This window comes from Aquila chrysaetos, chromosome 1 (genome assembly GCF_900496995.4).
Source record: "Aquila chrysaetos chrysaetos chromosome 1, bAquChr1.4, whole genome shotgun sequence".
NCBI lineage: Eukaryota > Metazoa > Chordata > Aves > Accipitriformes > Accipitridae > Aquila > Aquila chrysaetos.
In genome coordinates this window covers 47,460,224-47,481,530 of record NC_044004.1, presented here as the reverse complement: position 1 = coordinate 47,481,530, position 21,307 = coordinate 47,460,224, and the positions used below count along the sequence as shown (strand labels likewise).

Below are 21,307 nucleotides of genomic sequence, written 5' to 3'. Positions count from 1 at the left end.
GAGAGAATTATTTTCATATTACATACATGCAATCCATGTTTCATAACAAATAACATAAAGTCCTTAGGCACTTCAGCTTATTATCATCCTAGTTCTAGAATTATAAGAAGCAAGATTTTTTGTTTTTGCATATTCTTTGCCATGGTTTAATTAATACGGGTGATTCTGTAGGAACTATAGGATAGTAGCTATACCATTTTGTATTAAAGTTGCTGATTTTATCATGTAAAGTTTAAAGGAACTGAAATGAAATTAGGAGATTTACACTGCTGTAAGAGTACTAGGCTGTAAGAGCCCATCTCACTTCCACAGAATAATATTCTAAATAGTGCTCCCACTTATTTTAATAGTGCAGATCAGAACATGGATGAATCTCCAGTATAAAACAAAGTGAATCAAGACAGGGCTAATGCATCCTTTAACTTATGACGATTTTATTTGTTACGCAGACACACACACACACAGACACCGCTCTTCATGAGCGGGTTATCTGTCTGTCATTTCTTGGTTATGGTAATGAGTTCACTTTGTTTTAGTTTGTCAACTTTACATCTATTCATTAAGCTATAGATAGTTTTAATGAGCCCCATGAAGGTTATTAGGAGCTGAAAGTGTATGCAGAATAAAGCAGTAAGAAATGATGCATGGACTGTTTGCTTTCATGGCATCTCCAACAACATGAAGGTGTAAGATGCTTGTAAAATATTTTGAGATCCTTAGATTAAAGCTGACTTAACCTAAATTAAAGCATGTGGATTTTATATATGTGATGACATGTGTACACAGAGATATATATTGATAGGCAAATCCCTATACAAACTGAATATATGACTGAGTTGTGAATATTCAGGCCAGTAATTATACACTATAGGGGTAATGTTCTTGAGATAATGCATTAAACATATGCCAATGATCAAACGAAATGTAGAATAACTGAATTAGGTGGCACTATAACTTCTCAATTTCAAGCTCTTATTTTCTCTGCTACCCAAAGTAAATTTCACTCAAAACGCTGGTGTGGGTCAATATGTTTCTGTACTGCAAAGAGCTATGCTTAAAGAAGTGTTGCTATCAGTCCCCCCCAAAATGAGTCAGGGTCCTTTCTTGTCTCTCTGTTACCTTCTCCTCATCTCTAAATCCATGTCCACCACTTAATCACTGCTGCTCCAGTAGTAGACAGTAGTATTGGCTCCAGCCAGTCTTTCACTTCATTCTTCTGCTGTTTTGATCCCTTTAAAGATTTCTGTAAAAGTCAGTGAGAGAACTTTCTTGAGAAAATTCACATTAATCACCCAGTAAGCTTATGTATCTGAAAAAAAAAGAGTTCCACCTTCCTTTTCTTCCTCTCCAAGGTCTAACAGTTGCATACAAAAATGACCTCAATTCAGGAGCCTGCCTTGGTTACAATTACAGGAGCCTTCTGCATGACTTGAGCTAGCTAATTAAAATTCTCATTAAAGTCTGAACCATTGAAGCAAAGAGCCAATATATCATTTCTCCCCGCTTTACAGTTTATATATTTTCAGCATCTAATAGCCTTCATAGGGATCATTGCATTCATTCATAAGGCTGTTAAGTAGAAATATTCTGGGCCATATTTCCAAAAATGTCCCTTGTATTTGGCATAATTGCAATGTTCTGGACTCATAAAGCCCATCCAACAAAGTCCTCAGTGTACCTGCACATGTGGTTTCTGTTCATTTAGTTAAGATGTAAAATTTTCCAGTCACTGAAGATAACTGATTTTGACTGTTTAGCCCTAGCTTCTGATGCATGCGATTGCAGAATTCTTCTCTGATGTCTCAAAAGTTGTAAAGCTCCTTATATTGTGTCAGGTTAGGACTCTTCCTTGCCTATGTTGCTCTTTGAGGGGCACCACTTCTTCCAGACATCTCAGCCCAAAACCTGTTTTTGCATGGTGTTGACAAGGTATTGCAAACGGAAATAGCTACCCCTGAGTTTTTATATTTAACAGATAAAAGCTAAGCACATGTATATACAAATACATGTTGTTTGGTTTTGTGTGTACATACATGGGAGGAGATGTAGTCTAGAGGTCTGTGTATAAATGCATCTCTGTGAAGAGTGTAATTAGAGGAACAATTTCTTATTTTTAGAGGCTAACTCAAGTTAAATATTGGAAACGAGTTCTTTTTTTTCCCTTTCACCTCCATGGACTTCCAGCCATATCTGCACCCAGAATTGTTACGCAGTTGTAGTGAGAAAGGAATGTATTTCACACTGAAAACAGCTGTAAATCTTTAGACCTATTAGCACTGCCCCTAACCATTCTGATGGAGAACACTTCCTTGTATAGATGCCACTCGGAGGGTAGTGAACTCCAAACTAAAGAAAAACTGGTCTGATTTCAAATATATCTTACTATCCTTTTTATTTTTAATATGTTTCTGTGTTTAATGGATTAATGAGTGGATTGGACGGTGTAGTGAAGCTGAAGCTGTTATTTAATTAAATATTTTCACTTCTTTTCAGTATACATCTGCTCTGACCTATGATGCTGTTCAAGTGATGACAGAAGCTTTCCGTAATTTGCGTAAACAGAGGATTGAGATCTCCAGAAGAGGAAATGCTGGAGATTGTCTTGCAAATCCAGCTGTACCCTGGGGTCATGGTGTAGAAATAGAAAGGGCATTGAAACAGGTAGCTTCCCTGGAGTGAATGCTGGGATGAGTGCATGTGTGAAATTAAATGCTTGAAAAGAACCTTCCAGTCTCCTAACCTGCCTGGATCTTGCTGGGAATAACATGGAAGTGAACTCCTCATGAACGTGACTCATACTAAGATAATATATTGTGTATGGGAAAGACTCCAAACTGAATGTTTTTGAAATATCAATAATCATTTATGGAAATACAAAATGTATTTTCTAAAAAGAAACAAACTTAATTCTTCTACCACTTTCATCTTCATCTATATAGGTTCAGGTGGAAGGTCTAACAGGGAATATAAAGTTTGATCAGAATGGAAAGAGAATCAATTTTACAATAAACATCATGGAACTCAAAAGTACTGGTCCTCGGAAGGTAATTTGAATTGTCTTACAGTGTCTTTAAAGGTTTTACTGTGCTAAGCAATGGGTTAAGGTAGGTAATGAAACACTAGAGATTAATTAAAGCATGAGTTGTGATAATATTTATTTATAGGTGTATTCTACACTGGTCTTGCAGAACAAAGTAAAAATATGTAGTATTTCCCTCTAACAAATACAAGTTGTTATTTCTGGTAAGTACTACATAAGAGTATTTTCCTTTCAGTTTTGTGGATTAAACTTTTTGCTTTCTGATCTGAATTGCTAAATGTGAGCCAGTATTGAGGGAAATACGCTTCTGAATGACAAATGCAGAATACAGCTTTTCAGTGATGCTTCTTTAAATGTGATTATCTTTCTGCTCTAATTCCAAACCTTTCAGGAAAAGCCAGTTTCTCATGTCTTCCTAATCTGGAGTATTTCATAACCCTTTCAATCCTACACTGTGTGATGTTAATACTAAAGCCTGTTAATATGTGAATGAAAGTGGTATACCTGTATTAGACACATTAATGTGAACAAATGTCATTAGTTCAATCTTACTCTTTGTTACAGTCTTTAACTACATAAATAGAAATATTTACAGTGGCAAATCCATTGCTAAAATAGTTCTCTCTCAGCATAAATCAAGAGCATAGTAATAACATGCTTTACCTTTTCTATGAAAGTTCATATTCACTGGTGTCTGTGCATCCTATAAACTCTCTTTAGATTGGATATTGGAGTGAAGTGGACAAAATGGTTGTGAATCCTCTTGATGGCCCTCTTGGAAATGAATCTTCAGGACTAGAGAATAAGACTATTATTGTCACCACTATTTTGGTAATTAACCTCGTATTTTGTCAGAAGGCAGTTTGTCCTACAGTAATTTGTTTCTTGTCATTATGTTAGTTTAAATATACTGTCTTTTTATTATTTGAGGTTGTGACCTGTTACTCATTATGATACATAAATAAAATCTGTGAATTAAGGAAATGTATGTGATTCAGTATGCAGTTTTGTTCTGTAGAAGACAAATGGTTGTTGATAGAACATCCTAGAAAGTTAAAAGTTTTAGACCTGAAAATGGAAGTGAAATATCTGCTTTCAAAGGAGAGGAACTTTGTCTGAGAGGCAGAACCATAGTGTTAGTTTTAGAGAATGGGTTTTGCCAAACAGCGAAGAGACTGGTTCTTGTGCTTCAGAATTGTAGCTGCTATGGATTGGTGAAGTGTAAAATAAAACATTAAAAGTTGTATTCTAGTTGTCTAGAAAATAACATTACGTACTGTCATAGAACAGTATTTTTCTGTAAGTTACACATCTTCTTTATCAGTTTGGACAAGTCACAGGCTAGCATAGGAATTTCACTGGATACAAGAATAGTTTGGTAACAACTGAGCAAAGAGGAGATACGTTACTTTAATACGACTTATGACTCATCACCAGTTTTGCTGATGATAGAACTTTACTGCATAGTTATAGATATCTTACCTATTGTTTGTGTAGTAATTCAATAAAGATACAGCCTGGAGAGCCTGAAGTGTTTTCCCAGGGAGGGATGTGCTTATGAAATAGGAAGGAATTTTCTTGTATTAAGACAACAACAAAAGCAACTAAATACCTTTGCCTTCTTCTATCCAAACTGTATGAGAGAAAGAAACTGATTTTGGAACTTACTCTTTCTTCTCTGAATGCGTAACTCCTGTTAACATTCATGGTCATTATTAACATACTGCTGGGAATCGCTATACCTGTAAGTATTGTTATTTGTGTATGACTGTGGAAAATGAAACTTTTAAATGTGTTAAGGACATGTCACATTAATAATTAACAGCTAACATACACATAGCATGTATGATTCAGATGTTATCTTCTTTTTTTCACATGTAAAAGGAAACATATTAATCTATGAAGTACATAACTGATACCTCTGTCTCTACCAAGTAGCTAAGGCAAGTTCTTTCTGTGCAGGAGTCCCCATACGTCATGATGAAGAAAAATCATGAAATGCTTGAAGGAAATGATCGATATGAGGGCTATTGTGTGGACTTGGCTACAGAAATTGCTAAACACTGTGGATTCAAGTACAAGCTCACAATTGTTGGGGATGGCAAGTATGGGGCGAGGGATGCAGACACGAAAATCTGGAATGGGATGGTTGGAGAACTTGTTTATGGGGTAAGAAAATCTTTTATAATAAAACCATTAAAGATGACTGATGGAAGGAGTGGGATTTGGTTTCGTTTTCTCTGTAGAGTAGAGGAAAATTATCTAATTCCTTTGATAGAGAATTAGTAACTTGTATTGGCATGAAAAATTTTGAAAGTTTTTCATGGAATTAGATTTTAAATGCGAATGAAGCTGGGGGAAGTGAGTGCATATTTCATGCTTCTGACCAGGTGAAAGGCAATGTACTTTACTAACACTTCCAAATGTCATATACTTTTAAAAGGGCATGTGTAAAAAGGGAAGCTTGGAATATGCAAACCATATGGTTATATGTATTTCAGTAAGATAAGTTTCAGCTAAAAATTTCTGAAATTCTCCATAGGATGTTCCTGGCGAAATGAATGTTGCCGGTGTCTCTCCTGTCCTATTTTTCATTTGTGAAATGCAGTAGAAACTAAACCATTTTTTGCTCTGATCATTGTATTAGCTATTAGTTGCTTTTTTTCTTGCTTTACAGAAAGCCGATATTGCAATTGCTCCATTAACTATAACATTGGTGAGAGAAGAGGTGATTGACTTCTCAAAGCCCTTTATGAGCCTGGGAATATCAATAATGATCAAGAAGCCTCAGAAGTCCAAGCCAGGAGTGTTTTCATTTCTTGATCCGTTAGCATATGAAATCTGGATGTGCATTGTTTTTGCCTACATTGGGGTCAGTGTAGTTTTATTCCTGGTCAGCAGATTTAGCCCATACGAGTGGCACACTGAGGAATTTGAAGATGGAAGAGAAACGCAAACTAATGAATCAACTAATGAATTTGGGATATTTAATAGTCTCTGGTTTTCCCTGGGTGCCTTTATGCAGCAAGGATGCGATATTTCGCCAAGGTTGGTTACTCACTCATTTCAACTTTGTGCATTTTTGGTCTCAGCCATCTCAGCCGGAGGAGGTTCATGGTGCATATATTTTCACTCTCAGAAAGAAATTAATTGCTATGTTTTTTCCTTCCCTAAAATCACATAAGTCCTTGAAATAAAAGCAGTTGTCTGGGACATAGGGTCATGATGTATTTGGTCGATGTTGTCTTAAGGTTGATCATACATTTGCCAAGTGAAGTTATATACACCATGCAGAGACTGTAAAATGCATAAGGTTCAAGTCATTCCATGCCTTCTTGGAGGGGTACCGTGTTTTTGCTGCATATTCCCATTTTACAGTTGACAGTGCATATAGTTCACAACAACTGTAATGGGAAAAAAGGGTAACATACTAGTCATGAACTACACAGGCAGCACTTCACCTCTAAAACTCACTACATATCGTAACACAGTTATTAACCCACTGTTTTTCTACAAGAGAGCCTTGAACTGAAATAAAAATCATGTGATGGCTCTAATTTCATGTGAATAGTTGCAAAACACTGCTGGTTTTCCATGGCCTAGTTTTAGAAAAGTCACAAAGGAAATTGCTAAAATGAATTTGAAGGTCCAGTTTATAAATGTTTAATTCCTCATGGATTTTCACCTATTTTATCAGGGACAACTGTAAAGCACTTAAGTTAATTCCTTTGCAGCTCATTAAATATTCTATTTCCCTTGTGCACAAGTGGTTTTAGCCTTGATTCAGCAAAGTGGTAAGTAGGTAGGTAAATAACTACTTGCTGCTTGAAGGAACTATAGTAACAAGTGAAATAGGGCAACTGGGTTTAAGGAAATCAAATCATAAGACCTACCTAATTATACTAAGCAATTTAACTTTCTTCTAAACATCCTAATGTAAGACAGGGAACAAGTCAATTTCTAGTGAGTCTAGTGGTTAGTGTGCAAACTAAATCACACCAAGGAGGCATTTCTTAGGTATAAGTCATGCATCCCAAAAGGCAACAGCAGGTTTTCAAGTTGTTCTACTGTGGAAATAGCAGAGCATTTATTGTGCGAGAACTTTAGCAATTCTGTGTAAAGGCTGGCATATCTCACTGTGATATGCCAGCCTTCATGGTGAAAGATGCAATGGATTTGGCATATAACACAGTAAGAATTGTATACAATGAGACAGTGGAGAGAGAGAGAAAATTGTTTCAGGTCATGAGAAGCTGTGTTAATTACAGTCCTGTGGGGTTTTTGTATCATTTACACCCTTCACAGGTTTAGTTGTCTGCAAAGTCCCCTATTAGCTACAAAATTATTTTTCTTGAATCAAGGCCATAGTAGAATAACGATCTTTTTTAATATTATTATTTTACTGGCTATTAAAGCATGACAGTTGTTGTGCATGGTTTGATAACTTTTGAAAGGTGATAGAAGAATAATGATAGTAAATGGTCATCATAAAAGGTGCATGAAACTCGAATAATTTTGGAGATTGAAGATTCAGTTTCAGTGAAGTGTGTAACAGCACTTTGTTTCATTACAAACATATTTTTGAGGAAAGGAGTTCGTTTGTATATTATCTGTTTATTATAAAAATAGAAAAGGGCTGAAAACACCTCAGTTATTTTTGTTCTTGCACCAAAACTTATCACTGTGGAATTTGAAGTCCCCACAAATGAATCAGAGTAGATACAAAAAGGAGTATCTTCAGGCATCAGCAAAATACCTTTGTGAAGTTAAATTTTGCACTATTGGTACTATAATTTCTCTAATAAAAACAACAACCACTGTAAGAATTTTAGAGTAGACAAGTAACTAGAGTTTCTTGACTCTGAAATAGAAGGTGATGCTGAGTAAGACTGGACCACATGGAAACTGGTCTGCAATAGCAATCCCCGTGTTGCCATCATGGGTAGCACAGAAACAATAGAGTAGAATAGAATAGAATAATAGATTATATGAAAATGATAACTTACAGCAAAGTTTTCCTCATCTTTTTTGAGATGTGAGTGTACTCTCAGTACTGTCATATAATACCTTTGTAAGTATAAAATGTGGTGCACGAATTTAGGTAATTGTGCACAGAAATTGTTATTTTAGTATTTAAGGATCTGATGAATGAGGTGCTTGTAAAGTGTGGGTTCATACTAGCATGGAATTATCAATCTTTAGAAACTTTTTGAAATGTACATAAAAAAAGAAATTATTTATTTAACTGGGACGGACCTTATGGGAAATTTTGAATACAAATGACACCTCCCAAAATTTTACTTATATAATGTAATGCGGGACCATAATGTCTGGATTGGCATTGAGCTTATTCTTTTTTTACAAAGTCAGTGGCAACTTTGTTTACTGACAGATCATGGGCTTTTGAAGATTGTTATCATTTATAGCAGCTATCATCAATGCAATATAAAGTGCCATAAAATTGCCAGTTGTTAAATACACATTGTCAGAGATTTTACCTTGCAAATATATATTTATCATATAATTCAGTCTTTTAATTGTAGAATTATTTTACACTGATTACCTCCATGTCAAAATAAATATGTAGTATTTTTTCAAAAGTGAGAGAAAGCATGTTTGCAGAATACATCTCAATTTAGAAGAAACTTGAAATAATCTATTTACTATGGTCCTTTTCAATTACATGTTCTGGACCTTATCTGACTTGATTTTCATGTAGTAGACTGAATTAGTGAGTCTGTTGTGACATGGAATAAATCTTTTAATGTCTGAGTTATCGCAGAGATTTTATACAATAGAAATTAGTAAAAATAATTTGTCCAGAATTGGTTCTATTTATTTTTGTTCCCAGTTTAATAAATCAGCTTTACATAACTATCATGTTTAAATGTATATATATAGAGAGAGAGTTATATCAATCTATTACCTATATAAATATTTTGTCAGAATTAGTTTGAAGTCTCATTCACAATACAGTAGGCTGGGTGAGTGATTTGTAATTTGTTTACTTAATAGATAGAGGAGACACATCAAGACATACTTAAGCTACTGCAACGCCTTAGTGCTAGACTTTCAACTACATGCACATTTCTGCCAAATAATTAAGCACATCTCCAAAGATTATGTACTCCTTCCTATAATGTCTTGTTTGGAAACAAAGTAGTAAGTAATTTCAAAGTTTAAAGGATCGTTAAAAAAATGTCAAGTATGACAATAATGGCACTGTCCATATTTTTCTTCTCTTAATTTTCTAGTATTGAAAATCATTGAATTTCTCTAGTTGTGTGCTCTGTACTGTTTTATATATTTTCTTGAGTTCTCTTCTCTTCTCTCTTCTTGAGCAGGAGATGCAAATCAAAGATCCATAAGAGCCCACCTGCTGCAGTTAAAAACCATCAGATTATTATTATTATTATTATTATTATTATTGAAAAATATACTTTCTTCACCATTTTTCTGTATTATCACTGATTGTTTCATGTCCAGTCCTCAGTTTGTTAAATGCTTGTATCTTTCAAAAGTTGTGTGCATTTTTTAGTTTATGGATATTCCCTGGGCCAGTTTTTATTGCAAATAATGCTATTTATTTCTCAGTATAGATTGTCCACAGCAGCATAAACCATTGTTTTGTGGAAATCAGTCTTTCTCTGAATGTCTTAGGAAAATAAGCAAGCTAACGGCAAGCAATTAATTGCAATTTTTAAGCAAGCAATTTTTAAGTGCATACTGGTTTGTCTGAAAGCACTGTTTCACTGATTATGTTTGATCCTCTTCATAATGTCACACAAATTCACTTCAGAGGGAATGACAAGCTTATGTGTTAAATATAGCACATTATGATGGGAGCAGTTTCCTTTCAGGGTGTTCAGAACTTTGAAGAACTGGATCACTAAATTCTCGCTAAAGTAAATTCTGGAGTCCTGATTTCAGCAAAGTCCAGGAGGTGTAGTGGAGTCTGCCTTGATTTCCCACCTGATTAGTACACAGAGCTGCGCTATGATACAGCCTGAAATGCTTCCCTATAGTATAATGCATCATTTGCATAAAACTGATAACGTGTTCCTTTTTAGGACTTTCATTTCACTTTACAAATCCATTTCATACTTGTTATTAGATCCCTGTCTGGGCGCATTGTTGGAGGTGTGTGGTGGTTCTTTACCCTCATCATAATCTCATCCTACACGGCTAACTTAGCTGCCTTCCTGACGGTTGAGAGGATGGTGTCTCCCATTGAAAGTGCAGAGGATCTTTCCAAGCAAACAGAAATTGCTTATGGGACATTAGATTCTGGCTCCACTAAAGAGTTTTTTAGGGTAAGAATTTCTACTTTTTAGATTTCTGTTTTGTTTTAAATAGGTCTTCACTCATGTAAATGTGTTTTCCTTAGGCTTTATTAAAAAGTTGCTATAAAAATGTGATATGTGCAGCCTAATTCACAAGTATAAGTGTTTTTGTTTATTCATTATCATTACATTTTATTATCTCTATATAAATATAAGGGTCATGTTATAAATATGCAAAGCAAAAGTGGCTGCAAGGAGTTACCTAAAAAATATTCCACTTAAAGTAAAAAACAAGATATGTTCAGAGAGGGGAGTTGGTGTTGTTCATCTGAGCTGTAAGAGAGGAGTTAACTATTATAAACAAGGCTATTTAATAGCTGTGCTATATTTTAGGTAGTCACGCAGTGAATAGGGACATGGAAAGGTGCACAGTCGTGTTTTAATAAGTGTTTCACATGATTTTTCAAGTTTGCAGATGGGGAATGGGATACAACCCTGTTGGCTGCTGTAGTAAATCCTTGCCTGCTTTTGAAAACAGTTACTATTTGTATTTGCATTGCAGTAATGCCTTGGAAGCCTGTCAGTGCTCACCTTCTACCTCTGTGTATTTCAGTTTTAAAAATGCATGAGACTGGCAATGTGTGAGTCTCAGGCTGTCCTTGAGACACCAGCTAACATGGTGAAATCCATCCAGCAAATGAGTGAGACACTAAGAATGCTGGGAAGAACACCATGACTGTTTTGCCTTGTCTCTGTGTTCCATGTCTCCCTGTAAGATGGAACTGCATCTGAAGTGCTACAAATACAAAAACCCTGTTGTTTTCATATTTTTCAATGGATGATGATAGTGTTAGGTTTAAACAAAATGTATTTTAAAATAGTTATAAATGTTATGTTTACATTTCAAACATAGCCTGCTATGAAAGTGAAATGAAACAAGTTCTCACAAATATTTTTTATGTGTAGTTAGAACAGTAACTGCTAGATTATCGTTTTCACTGGATCCCGTAATGCATACTTAACTGGTAACGTACTAAATAGGAACCATACTTGTTTCAACTGTAGAAAAGCATTATTTTCTGATTTTGATGATAGGTCCAGTAATAAGACATGCTGCTGATTGCATTCCTGTTGACTAAACCAAAACTAACATCAGGTGTGTAAGCTAGTAAAAATGAGATCGGGTTTGTGCTAAGAGCGTTTAGAAGCATACAAGCACGTGTTTCTGGTTTTGTGAGCATAAACCTTTCAGATCATGGCCGTACTTGGGATTCAATGTGAACTAACAGTAGTTCAGTTCTTTTGAATAGTTTATCTTTAGAGATTTTTAAGCTTTCTTTTAAAACAAAAAACATTCATATGTGTATGCATCAGTGTGTAGTTTTTGTGCTCCTAGCACATATATATATATACATCTTTCCAATTACACTTTTACACAACTAGTGTTTCTGGTGATTACCTGAGCATTAATAACTTATTTTTGTAAAAATCAGGTGGAGGCTTTGTGAGGGCATATTCTTCACCTTTTGTTAAGTTAGCTTTGGCTCTGAACAAACAAGGCTATAATGATCTCTGGAAATTTCTTCTTGGCAATTTGTATCGCGAACAAGTTGGTGCATTATGTCTAATGCAAATTCTTACCCTGATGGCTCTATCTACTATTTGCTAAAAATCACTTAAGCTTGCCCAGTTATTTTTCAAGAAATAACAGCTGTCAGAATTGCTTTCTAGGAGACCTGAAACTTAAGTTTCAAGAATGAAACTCTCTGTGCTGAAGGCAACGTGAAAGCAGTCTCTAGCACTAAGGAGACTAAAATTTCACCTGGAGTATTTCTGTATGGTGACTGGAGTGAATGTGTGATTTTTATATGACCTGAAATTAGGACTCAAATTCTTGGAACAGCTGGAAACAACTTGAGTATTTTTCTAGCAGCAAGCTAAAATGGACTGTCTTTTTCTCTGTCACTCTCATGTATTAAAAGAAACATTTGGGTTTTTTTCACAGTCTGTTTTCTCTTCAAGAAGTGGCATTATTTGCAAGTTTGTTTTCTATTGATGGAATGTATACTGGACCTAAATCTTCGCTAGTAGAGCCCTAATTCCTGGAACAGCAGAAAATTAGAGATCATTGTGCTGGGGATGAGAACAGTAAACTGGATTTTCTTTGCTACTGAAACATGTTTTCTGATCATACTTCACACAAGTGAAAAAGAGGTGTTTCTCAGCATTTTCCAAAAAGGAATTCTCAGCTATAAGCTAGATTGTGAAAGTTAGCTGAAAAATCCTATCCTGAATAGCTGAATATATGTATACGATGTTAATTGAAAGAGGTGGGTTCAAGTCTTTGTCCAGCTCCTATGACTGCTTAAATGACATGAACTTGTTGAGATGTTACATTAGCTTGGGTATGTCAGGGATATCACATTAGCTTGTTCTCTGTTTTGTTTTCGGAGTCTAGTCTTTCAGCCACCTATGGTAGGTACATACTAGTTCACGTCTGCAGTAGCTGTGGCTCGCACCAGTGGCTACCATGGTGAATAGAGTGATCCAGATACAGGTTAGACAAACTCAAGTGGAGGAAGGATAGTGGCTCACCACACACCCTACAGACAGTATGGGAGTAGCCGTACAATCTAGTCCATATCACTTGACTTGGTGATAACAGCCTTGGCACTCATGACTAAAGATGTATTGCCTTTGCACTTTACCCTCTTTTAGGTACATAATCCCTAGCGTTAAAGGTAGTACAGACTAGTAGGAGATATTCTTGCCAACAGTGAGTAGAGTATCAGTTGGCACTGAATCAAGAAACATAACTGAGAAAAAGGGATGAAAGGACATTGTACTCTAGTGTTCCTCGTGCTGCTTTAAGATGAGAAGCAGAAGCTTGGTACATCCTGCATAGAAAATATCAGTGCAGAAATAATGGTTTTAACAGTATTTTAAAAAGAAAAAAAAAAAAGGTAATGACAGAGCTTTGCTAGGCAGTAAACATCAGCAGGGAACTATTGCTTCTTAGTAATAATGTTATAGATATATAATTTTTCTTTAATGGCAGTTCCATCAGGTCTCTTGATTATATATTTGTAAATACCAGAATGTGTAGTAGTTTTCCTCAGGAGATCTCAAGGTTGCTACTAGCAGAACTGTGAGTACGATGCAAGTCTTCAGAGTTCTGTTCCACTGAGTTGGGATACTTACCACATCTGATGCTAGTGCCTCTGTCTTAGGGATAGTGCTTTTAGAGTTCTTAGTGTAACTGAAAGCCTGAAGAAAGATATATAGTGCATTGCTGTTGCATTTTCTCTTGGGTTCACAACATGAAGTAATGAGCAAAACATTGAAGAAAATGTGTGTGGCTGTGGTTTTCCAGAAGTGCATCTTTTTTCCCAAATCAATAGTGGTGAGATTGTGAATAGGACTGCAAGCACAGCTTGGAAGTCATTTCATGATCCATGAGTCATTTCAGTTGATCTTGTCCAGGTTCATCATCTCTATAATTGTCAGAGCACAGATACTACTTGATGGAGCGGTAAACGGTGGGGCTGTGGAATTTCATCACTCTGGTACGTACTATTAACACTATCCGCAGTCACACAGTATTTTTACCTTCAGTGATTTCTCAGCAGCTGCTGTAAATGCAGTTGATGTATGCATTAGCCAAGACACATAGTTGAACTTTGAAGGGAAAAAAAGTCACTAAACCAAGAAGACAGACTACTGCTCACCTAACATTGGAGAAATTAATTTTAAAGCATTGTCTATATGTGTTAACTCCTGAAGTTGTCTTGCTTACTTTCATGGGCTACGGCACTGGAAGAAAGAAACAAAGTACAACTGCGTAAGTATGCAAGCTTAACATTCACTGGAATATTTCCATGCTTTCCACCTGCTTGAAGGCATATTGAAAATTAATATCAGAGTGATACAAAGAGAAGAAAAGCTAATTACTGTTACAATTCAATCATGTTTTTGCTATTTGCCTGACTCTATTCATCAAAATTATGTACAAACCTGGTAGACAAATGAAATCAATATGCTACCTTTTTTTCCACTGTAAAAGATGAATTGTAACTAGTCCCATGTGTAAGGTAAGAAGGCATCTCAAAAAGAAAAAATGATGTGCAGAGCAATAATTAGGCCAATTTACATTCTCTCTCTGCATTAGATTTTTAAAAAAATCTTCTTATATGTACCTGTTTTTGAACCGACAGCATGATATGGACAGACCAATCTGTTTCATTCTAAGTGTTTTGGTTGCCTTTAAGAGTAGTTCCTCTGCCAAAGTAAAAGCAAGCAGAACTGCTTCATAACAAAGAAGTATTCTTTAGCTTTCACTGAAAAGACTATGCAAGAGTTGCTTATTCTTGCTTAAGAGGCAAGAGTTCCAGAATGAAAAGTTGGGCATGGGAAAAATGCTGGAAGGATGATAATCCTTGCTGTCTTATAAAGAAGTCCTCTTCCGTAGTGAAGAGCTAGTAACAAACATGAGAAGAGCTGACAAGACTCCTTGAGTCATTTCTCCTGCAAAAGTGTTTTCTGTTGGGAGGCAAAGAAAATTTGGCCTGAAGATTAGTATTATTTTCTGAGGATCTTCAACGCGGTCCAGTGCCTCTAGATCTATGAGTACTTTGAAATATTTTTTTAACTTATAAAGGTATTTAAATTGATGATTGTATTACAAGAGGTAATGCAAAAAGAGAAAGCATACAGCAGTCTATCTGTGAACCTCAATCTGTCTTTATGCTCATCAAGTTATTCAAGCTTCTAAAAAAAACCCCACAGGAAATCTCTTTAAACCAGTGAGAAGAAACACTCTGATTTTTTTAAATGGAATTGAGGGAAAAAATTATGAATCATACCTCAGCTTCAATTTTTGAAGTGTGAGATGTAGAATTATAGAACATATGTTTCCAGAGTTAAATTTTGACTAGCTCCACAGAAGCCTTTGGGAGGCAAAGGAGACAAAAGACTTCAGAAGTCTTCTATAACTTTTACCATGAACTCTACTCGGCAGAAGCTACAGGACTGGCATTTCGTGAATCTGTGAAGGAGATATGATTAGAGAGTTTGTGTTTGGCTTTTTAAATTTGGCAGAAAAAAGAGGTACATAGCTGAAATACTGAGGAGAGGTAGATCTGAGCACTGAGATGATGGAAAGACTGCCCTTTCCATCCAATAGCATGGTAGTTGAAGATATGGTTATACTTTTTTGTGGTCTAAAGGGTTCAAGTGATTAATTTTCAGTTGTTTTCTTGTTTTCTGAGGTCCTTGCATCTGGGCAACACACAAAAGAATTGATTTAGGCCATTGTGAAAGTAATGTTAAGAGAAAGAATGCAGTAATCAATACTTCCTTTTTTTCCCCAAAGCATCTCTTTTTGTTATTTTCCAGGTTTCATTTTTTTCTCTTTCCACACTACCCCAAATCCTAATGTCTTTTGCAGACAGCTCAGTGAGCCTAGTGACCAAAACATTATGGTGCTTCAGAAACATTGTTACATATATTACTCAGAAACCTTAATTTCAAATTAGTATTTGCATAATATTTATTAAAAATAAAATGTATTCCTTTCTAATAGAATTTTTCTTCCTTGGTTGTAAGGACAAATTGTGTCTGATAAAAGAAACATACTATTCCCTGATCTTCTCTTTCAGGTTTTCATCAAGTTTTCTTAGACGTTCTAAACAAAGTATGCTGTGTAGTAGGTAATTTTGTGGTGGGCAGAAATGAATTTGCAGCAGTATAGTTTGAAGATTCTCCAGTGATTTGTAATTTATTTTATACATTGGTACACTCTAAAATAAGTACAAATGAGTGTAAGTTCTGTTTGCGCTACTTCTGGGGGCAGATCATTCTATAATACCACACTTGTTATGGTTAGAAACATTCTTTTATTTTCCAGCCTAGATGTATTTATAACTAGTTTATCCTCAATTGTTACAGTACATAAATAATTATTATGCAGATTTTTTTCTTCTCAGTGTTTATTTTCCTCATACTAATATAGAGCAAGTATGGTTTTTCTTCTGAGCTGTCATCTCAACTAAACTATATTTATTCTTGATTTTCAAGCAAGGCATTTTGGTCCCTGATCATCTCATAGCTCTTCTGTGCGTGTGTGTTGTAGTTTGAATCAATTGTTCCTGAATGTGGGTGAACAGAGGTGTATATTGTATGCCATCTGAGATCTCAGCAATGCTTTCCACAAAGGCATTAGTATTTCTCTTTCTGGAAATAACTTTCTCCCAGTTGTATCACGCTGTTTTCTGGTAATCATTTTGATCACAGTGATAGATCTGTGTTTCTTTTCTTCTGTTTTTATCAGCTGAAGGTCTTCAATTTTATTGCAGATTTTCTTATTGGTCCCAAAGTGCTGGACCATGCTTTTGAACTGGAAAGTTTCATTTCATTTCTATCATTATAGTGCTCGGAATTTTCCACTTCTCATATATAACAAAGAAATAATTTCCTATTGTCTGGCTTGATGTGTTTTAATACCCCAGTGTCCTTTCCTACAAATCCTAGTCATTTCTGTCTTGAAATGTTTTCACTCTAAAATGTCATCTGAAGCTGTGCATGCCATGCAGTACTTCAGACCAAAAGAGCTGTAGTTGCTTTGAATGCTTTTTCATCTTGTTAAGTCCAGGCAGTACAATTATGGTTCTAGACTCCAGGAGTAGCACCTGAGTTCACTACAGATCTGTGATTGCTTGAGAAAGTGCTTTTGTGTTTTGGGATTTACTTTATTCCCCCTCCCCTAGTATGGGTGCAGTAAGTTCTTTTTGTTTTGCATCCATCTTGGTTTGATCATTTCCGTTTCTGTACCCTCATTCCTATTAGTTATTCGTCCTTTACATTAATCTCATCAAAAACAAAGCTAAACGTATACATTCGGATTATGGTCCTATGTGTAGATTGTCTTTGTTCTCTGCATTTCTTCCCACTACACAGCAGATATACTTTCCTTTCTCCCATTCTTTTTTCACTCATGAGGTTTGAAAATCTGCTGCTGTTTGCCGTTTTTTTCAGTTGTTTGTATGACATACTGTTTCCTTTATGTTACCAGGTTTCCCTTGATCAGATCAAGGTCCTACTTAGAAATCTACATTTGTATTACAGTCATGTAGCAAACCTGCAACATGACTGTAGTACAGCTGTCCCTCTCTCAGTAGGTTTATTACAGTAAAGTTAGTTCTAGGAGTGGGCAGTGGATTTTCCTTGTGACCAGCGCTTCAAGAAGAACAGATGGGTTTAGGTCATCATTGTGGAAATTAGTTTGTGTGACATTTATCTGAGTTTTCATGAAATGAGATTGAAATGGTCTGCTTTGATTTTATGAATATGCTGAATGATGGGGAGGAATTTCGATTCTGTTGAAGTTAATAAGTCTCAGAGGAGGAGTCATTTCAGCAAGTATTTTAACAGCAGTTAAATGGTGTTTAACACTAACATCCCTTTCTAAGACAAGCCTTCCTGAACAATTTAACTCTTTAAATCACATGAAGACTATGGTGACGACATAAGGTCCTTGTCTTGCACATTCTTGGAGAAATTTATTTTAAGTAAGCTTTTGAGGAATAAGTTCTTGAAGTGGAATGTTTTACAATTTTTATTGATAAGACCAAATATATTGAAGATACTTTAAGTAGCTCAGTTAAGTAATGGAAAGTAGAAAGCCATAAAAATGCATCTTAAGAACATGTAACTAATTTTTACCAGTACTGAATAAAATTATCAATGTATTACAAAATGTAGATCTTCCATCTGTTTGAACTTTCATACACCCTAAGTATTCACCCAATAAAAACAAGGTTAAGTGTTTTAAAGTGCTTATTTTTAAGCTAATTAAAGAGGCTGAAAAACTAGTTTTGTCCTTTTTCTGTGGTTCTTGGATGTATCAATAATTAATTTACTGTGTAAATTGGCAAGATTCATTTGTTGTTACGCTTTCTAGCTACTGGTGTCAATACCAGTTCCTGTCCTTTTATTCAGTGTGGAAGGTCAACAAGATGGTTACACAAACCATATTTGAGAATTAAAGTTCTGCTCCCACAGTACAAGATCATCGTCTAGTAGAGTGTTAGTAGTCTGAGGAGCTATTTCTGTCAATGACACACTAATTACAGCACCCCAATTTTAAGAGTAATAGGTCTTTGAATGACAAAATGGAAAAGTTATCTGATGACCCACAAAATACAGTTAATTAATTTGATAAATCTTTGCATAATTTAATTTCATAATGAGTTTCTTAATGAAGGCAGTATTTTACATTTAAATGGGATGTGTACTCTGTAGTAATAATAATTTTCATAGTCAAAATGCCCAGTGGTGACATGATATTAAAAAAAAAAGTGTTAGCTCCTGGGGCATTTTTGTATCAGTTATTGTACTTTCATAGAAGTGGTAAATAATGGGAGAAAAAGTGTTCATTGTGAATATTAGGGTCTTGTACTGTCACGTTGGTGTTGTTTGTAATACCAAAGTTATAATTAGCTTTTAACTTTTCATATATACAGTGGCGTGTCACCTTGCAATAGCAATCAGCCACAGTAATTAAGAGCAGTGCAGATTATTTCCATATTCCTGCATTCTTGTAGTCCAATAATATAGCAGTCTACAATGGTTCCATTGTTTGCATTGCATGATAGCAAGGTGTGGTGGTTTTTATGGAGCACTGCTGACCTTCTAGGTTTTTGGTGCCATTAAAGAAAGAGGATATAAGAAAGAGATGTGAAAGCTGAACTTGCACACAGGGCATCCTGCATTCACAAGAATTCTGTTTCCTCATGGTTTAGTCCACTGTTGCTGATGACTGCATGCTCTTCCAAGTGCAGTTTAACGAGATTAAGATTTGCATAGGAATAGAATATATGGTCAATTACAGCACTGGCCGTATTTAAATAACAATGTTATGTGCTTTTTTTTCCACAATGTATTTGAATTAGGGTAAGTGTGTATATGCTTTTTTTAACTATCAGATAATGTTGGCTTTATGAGTGAGTGTATGTGTGTATGTGTGTACAGAATGCTAGATGAAGGTCTCTTAACACTGGCCTTTTCTGCATCCTTTAGCTCTACCTTTCAAATAAAAGACAAATTCTGAAATCAATATAATGAAGGAAATAAAACAACACAGTTATGAAAACAGAATGTATTACTAAATATGTTGTGTTGCAATATCAACAAAAACCTTAGAAGTCAAAAGTATCCCCTAGCGGCCTGTTGCTCTTATTATTTTTTATGAGTCTAGATAGGGTCAAGGACTAGGTAGGGATCAAGACTCTGAGCTGTATGAATTCCGGCGTGATATTTTTCAGTGTTAGTGGCTGCAGAGGACTGTGCGGTCATGGCAAAATCTGAGTGCCATTTTCTGGTGACATTTTTCATTACAGATTTTTTTTCGCGTGGCTGCTGGGTCAGGTATTCTTACCTTCATTTATACAGCAAGGACCCTGTGAGCCATCTAGTGGGAGGTTTCATCTTAACACTTGACCATTTGCGAGATCTGTTCCTTGTGCCTTTTCCTGTCCAGCACCAGCCCCTCAGTGTGTCGTGGGACTTCCTTCATCCGTCCCACTTACCTGTTGTTATCAGATTTCTATGAAGTGATGGGGAAATGGGGAGCTGCTTTTTTTTTTTGAGGTTGAATGGCAAAAGCAGAACAGACTTTGCTAGACCATTGTTACTTGATGTATATCGAAACCTGTAAAAGGTCATTTTAATAAACCAGGGAACAATGGAGTAAGAAAAGGCAATTAAGTCAGTTTATGAACCTGTTCATGACAGTTACTTAGCTGGAATAAAGAATGCTTATTTATTTAGTATTTGAATGTTTGTACAAGAAGAAAATGTTTTAAGTGTCAGCATAACCTCTTCTCTTCTACAACATGGGATCCAAATGACTTCTAAAGAAAGTTGTAGTTACAGGCACCCAGATGTATGTTGTCTGCTTTGGGTTGAACTGAACCATGTAAGACAGCTCTAAACCAACTTTTAAGTTTCCCCCTTTATAAAGCAAACCTATGGTAATTCATGAAGTATCAGTGTAATAATTTTTGTAACACTGTCAGAAGCTTGATGTCCCTTGCTTAGTATCTAGCAGTAAATCCCATACAGCAAGTTGGATGTACGCTGCCAAATGAATGTTGATGTATGGTAGGAATGGGATGGAGCATCTGGGTTTAATTAGAGAGTAAGTTTAGAGAATGAGAATTCAGGGAAGATTGAGCTTCTTCATATGAGGCTGGGGACTTTTGAGTCCAAGCCTGAGTGGGCTAAGGAAGGAGGAGATTGAGCACCCTGCAGAGCTAAACACTGGTAGCTCTGATTCCAGGGAAGTGAGCAACAACAGCAAGACTCGGGGAACAGAGGATAAAAAGCTATGCACTTAGGATTCAGACTTTCTTTATATGCTCTGGTGAAGTTGATGCAGTCTCTCAGACGTTAAATGGCTTGACTGACTTGGATCTGCAGGTGGCAGTCTCTTTCAGGCATGGAATGCCATTTGCTATCTGTTAGAGGCACTTACCTGTATCTATGTATCAGGCAGAGAAAAGTGCAATATTGGATTTTTACGGATAGCTTATAGTACGCAGTGATAGTTTACTTTGTGAACTGGCTTTTCAAAGATGGTGCAGTATACCATTTTTTAGGATTCTCCTAGTTTTTAGGATCATATTTTTTAGGATCTTCTTGGAAGGAACAAGAACAGTGCACACGCAATATGGCAGATGTTCCAAGAATCTGAGAAATCCACTGTGCCTTCAGCGCAGATATTTTTCTCAGTCGTTCTGGTCATGCTGAGTATATCCAACTCTTTTGATATTAATGGCTGTACTGAGTATGTGTAGATGAACAGATCAGAATATGCAACAACTGCTCTGCAAGGAAGCTTTCAGAAAGCCAGCTGTGCCAACGTACATGTAGATTCTGGTAATAGTTGGAATATTTAGATGTTAGAAAACTTTCAGTGGTTCTTAGT

General features: G+C 35.8%; 1 protein-coding gene across 10 annotated transcripts in view; it reads left to right on the top strand.

Moving 5' to 3' along the window:
- GRIA2 (glutamate ionotropic receptor AMPA type subunit 2) overlaps positions 1-21,307 on the top strand; it is a 97,693-nt gene that overhangs the window by 68,396 nt on the left and 7,990 nt on the right. For all 10 annotated transcript variants that reach the window (XR_003926695.1, XM_030037363.1, XM_030037012.1 and 7 more), the window contains 6 exons: positions 2,494-2,661; positions 2,940-3,044; positions 3,761-3,871; positions 5,003-5,209; positions 5,718-6,088; positions 10,155-10,353. Coding sequence is in view for 9 of the 10 variants with exons in the window: in XM_030037363.1 (XP_029893223.1) it covers positions 2,494-2,661; positions 2,940-3,044; positions 3,761-3,871; positions 5,003-5,209; positions 5,718-6,088; positions 10,155-10,353 (1,161 nt within the window). In the remaining variant the exon portion in view is untranslated. The remainder of the gene's footprint in view (positions 1-2,493; positions 2,662-2,939; positions 3,045-3,760; positions 3,872-5,002; positions 5,210-5,717; positions 6,089-10,154; positions 10,354-21,307) is intronic.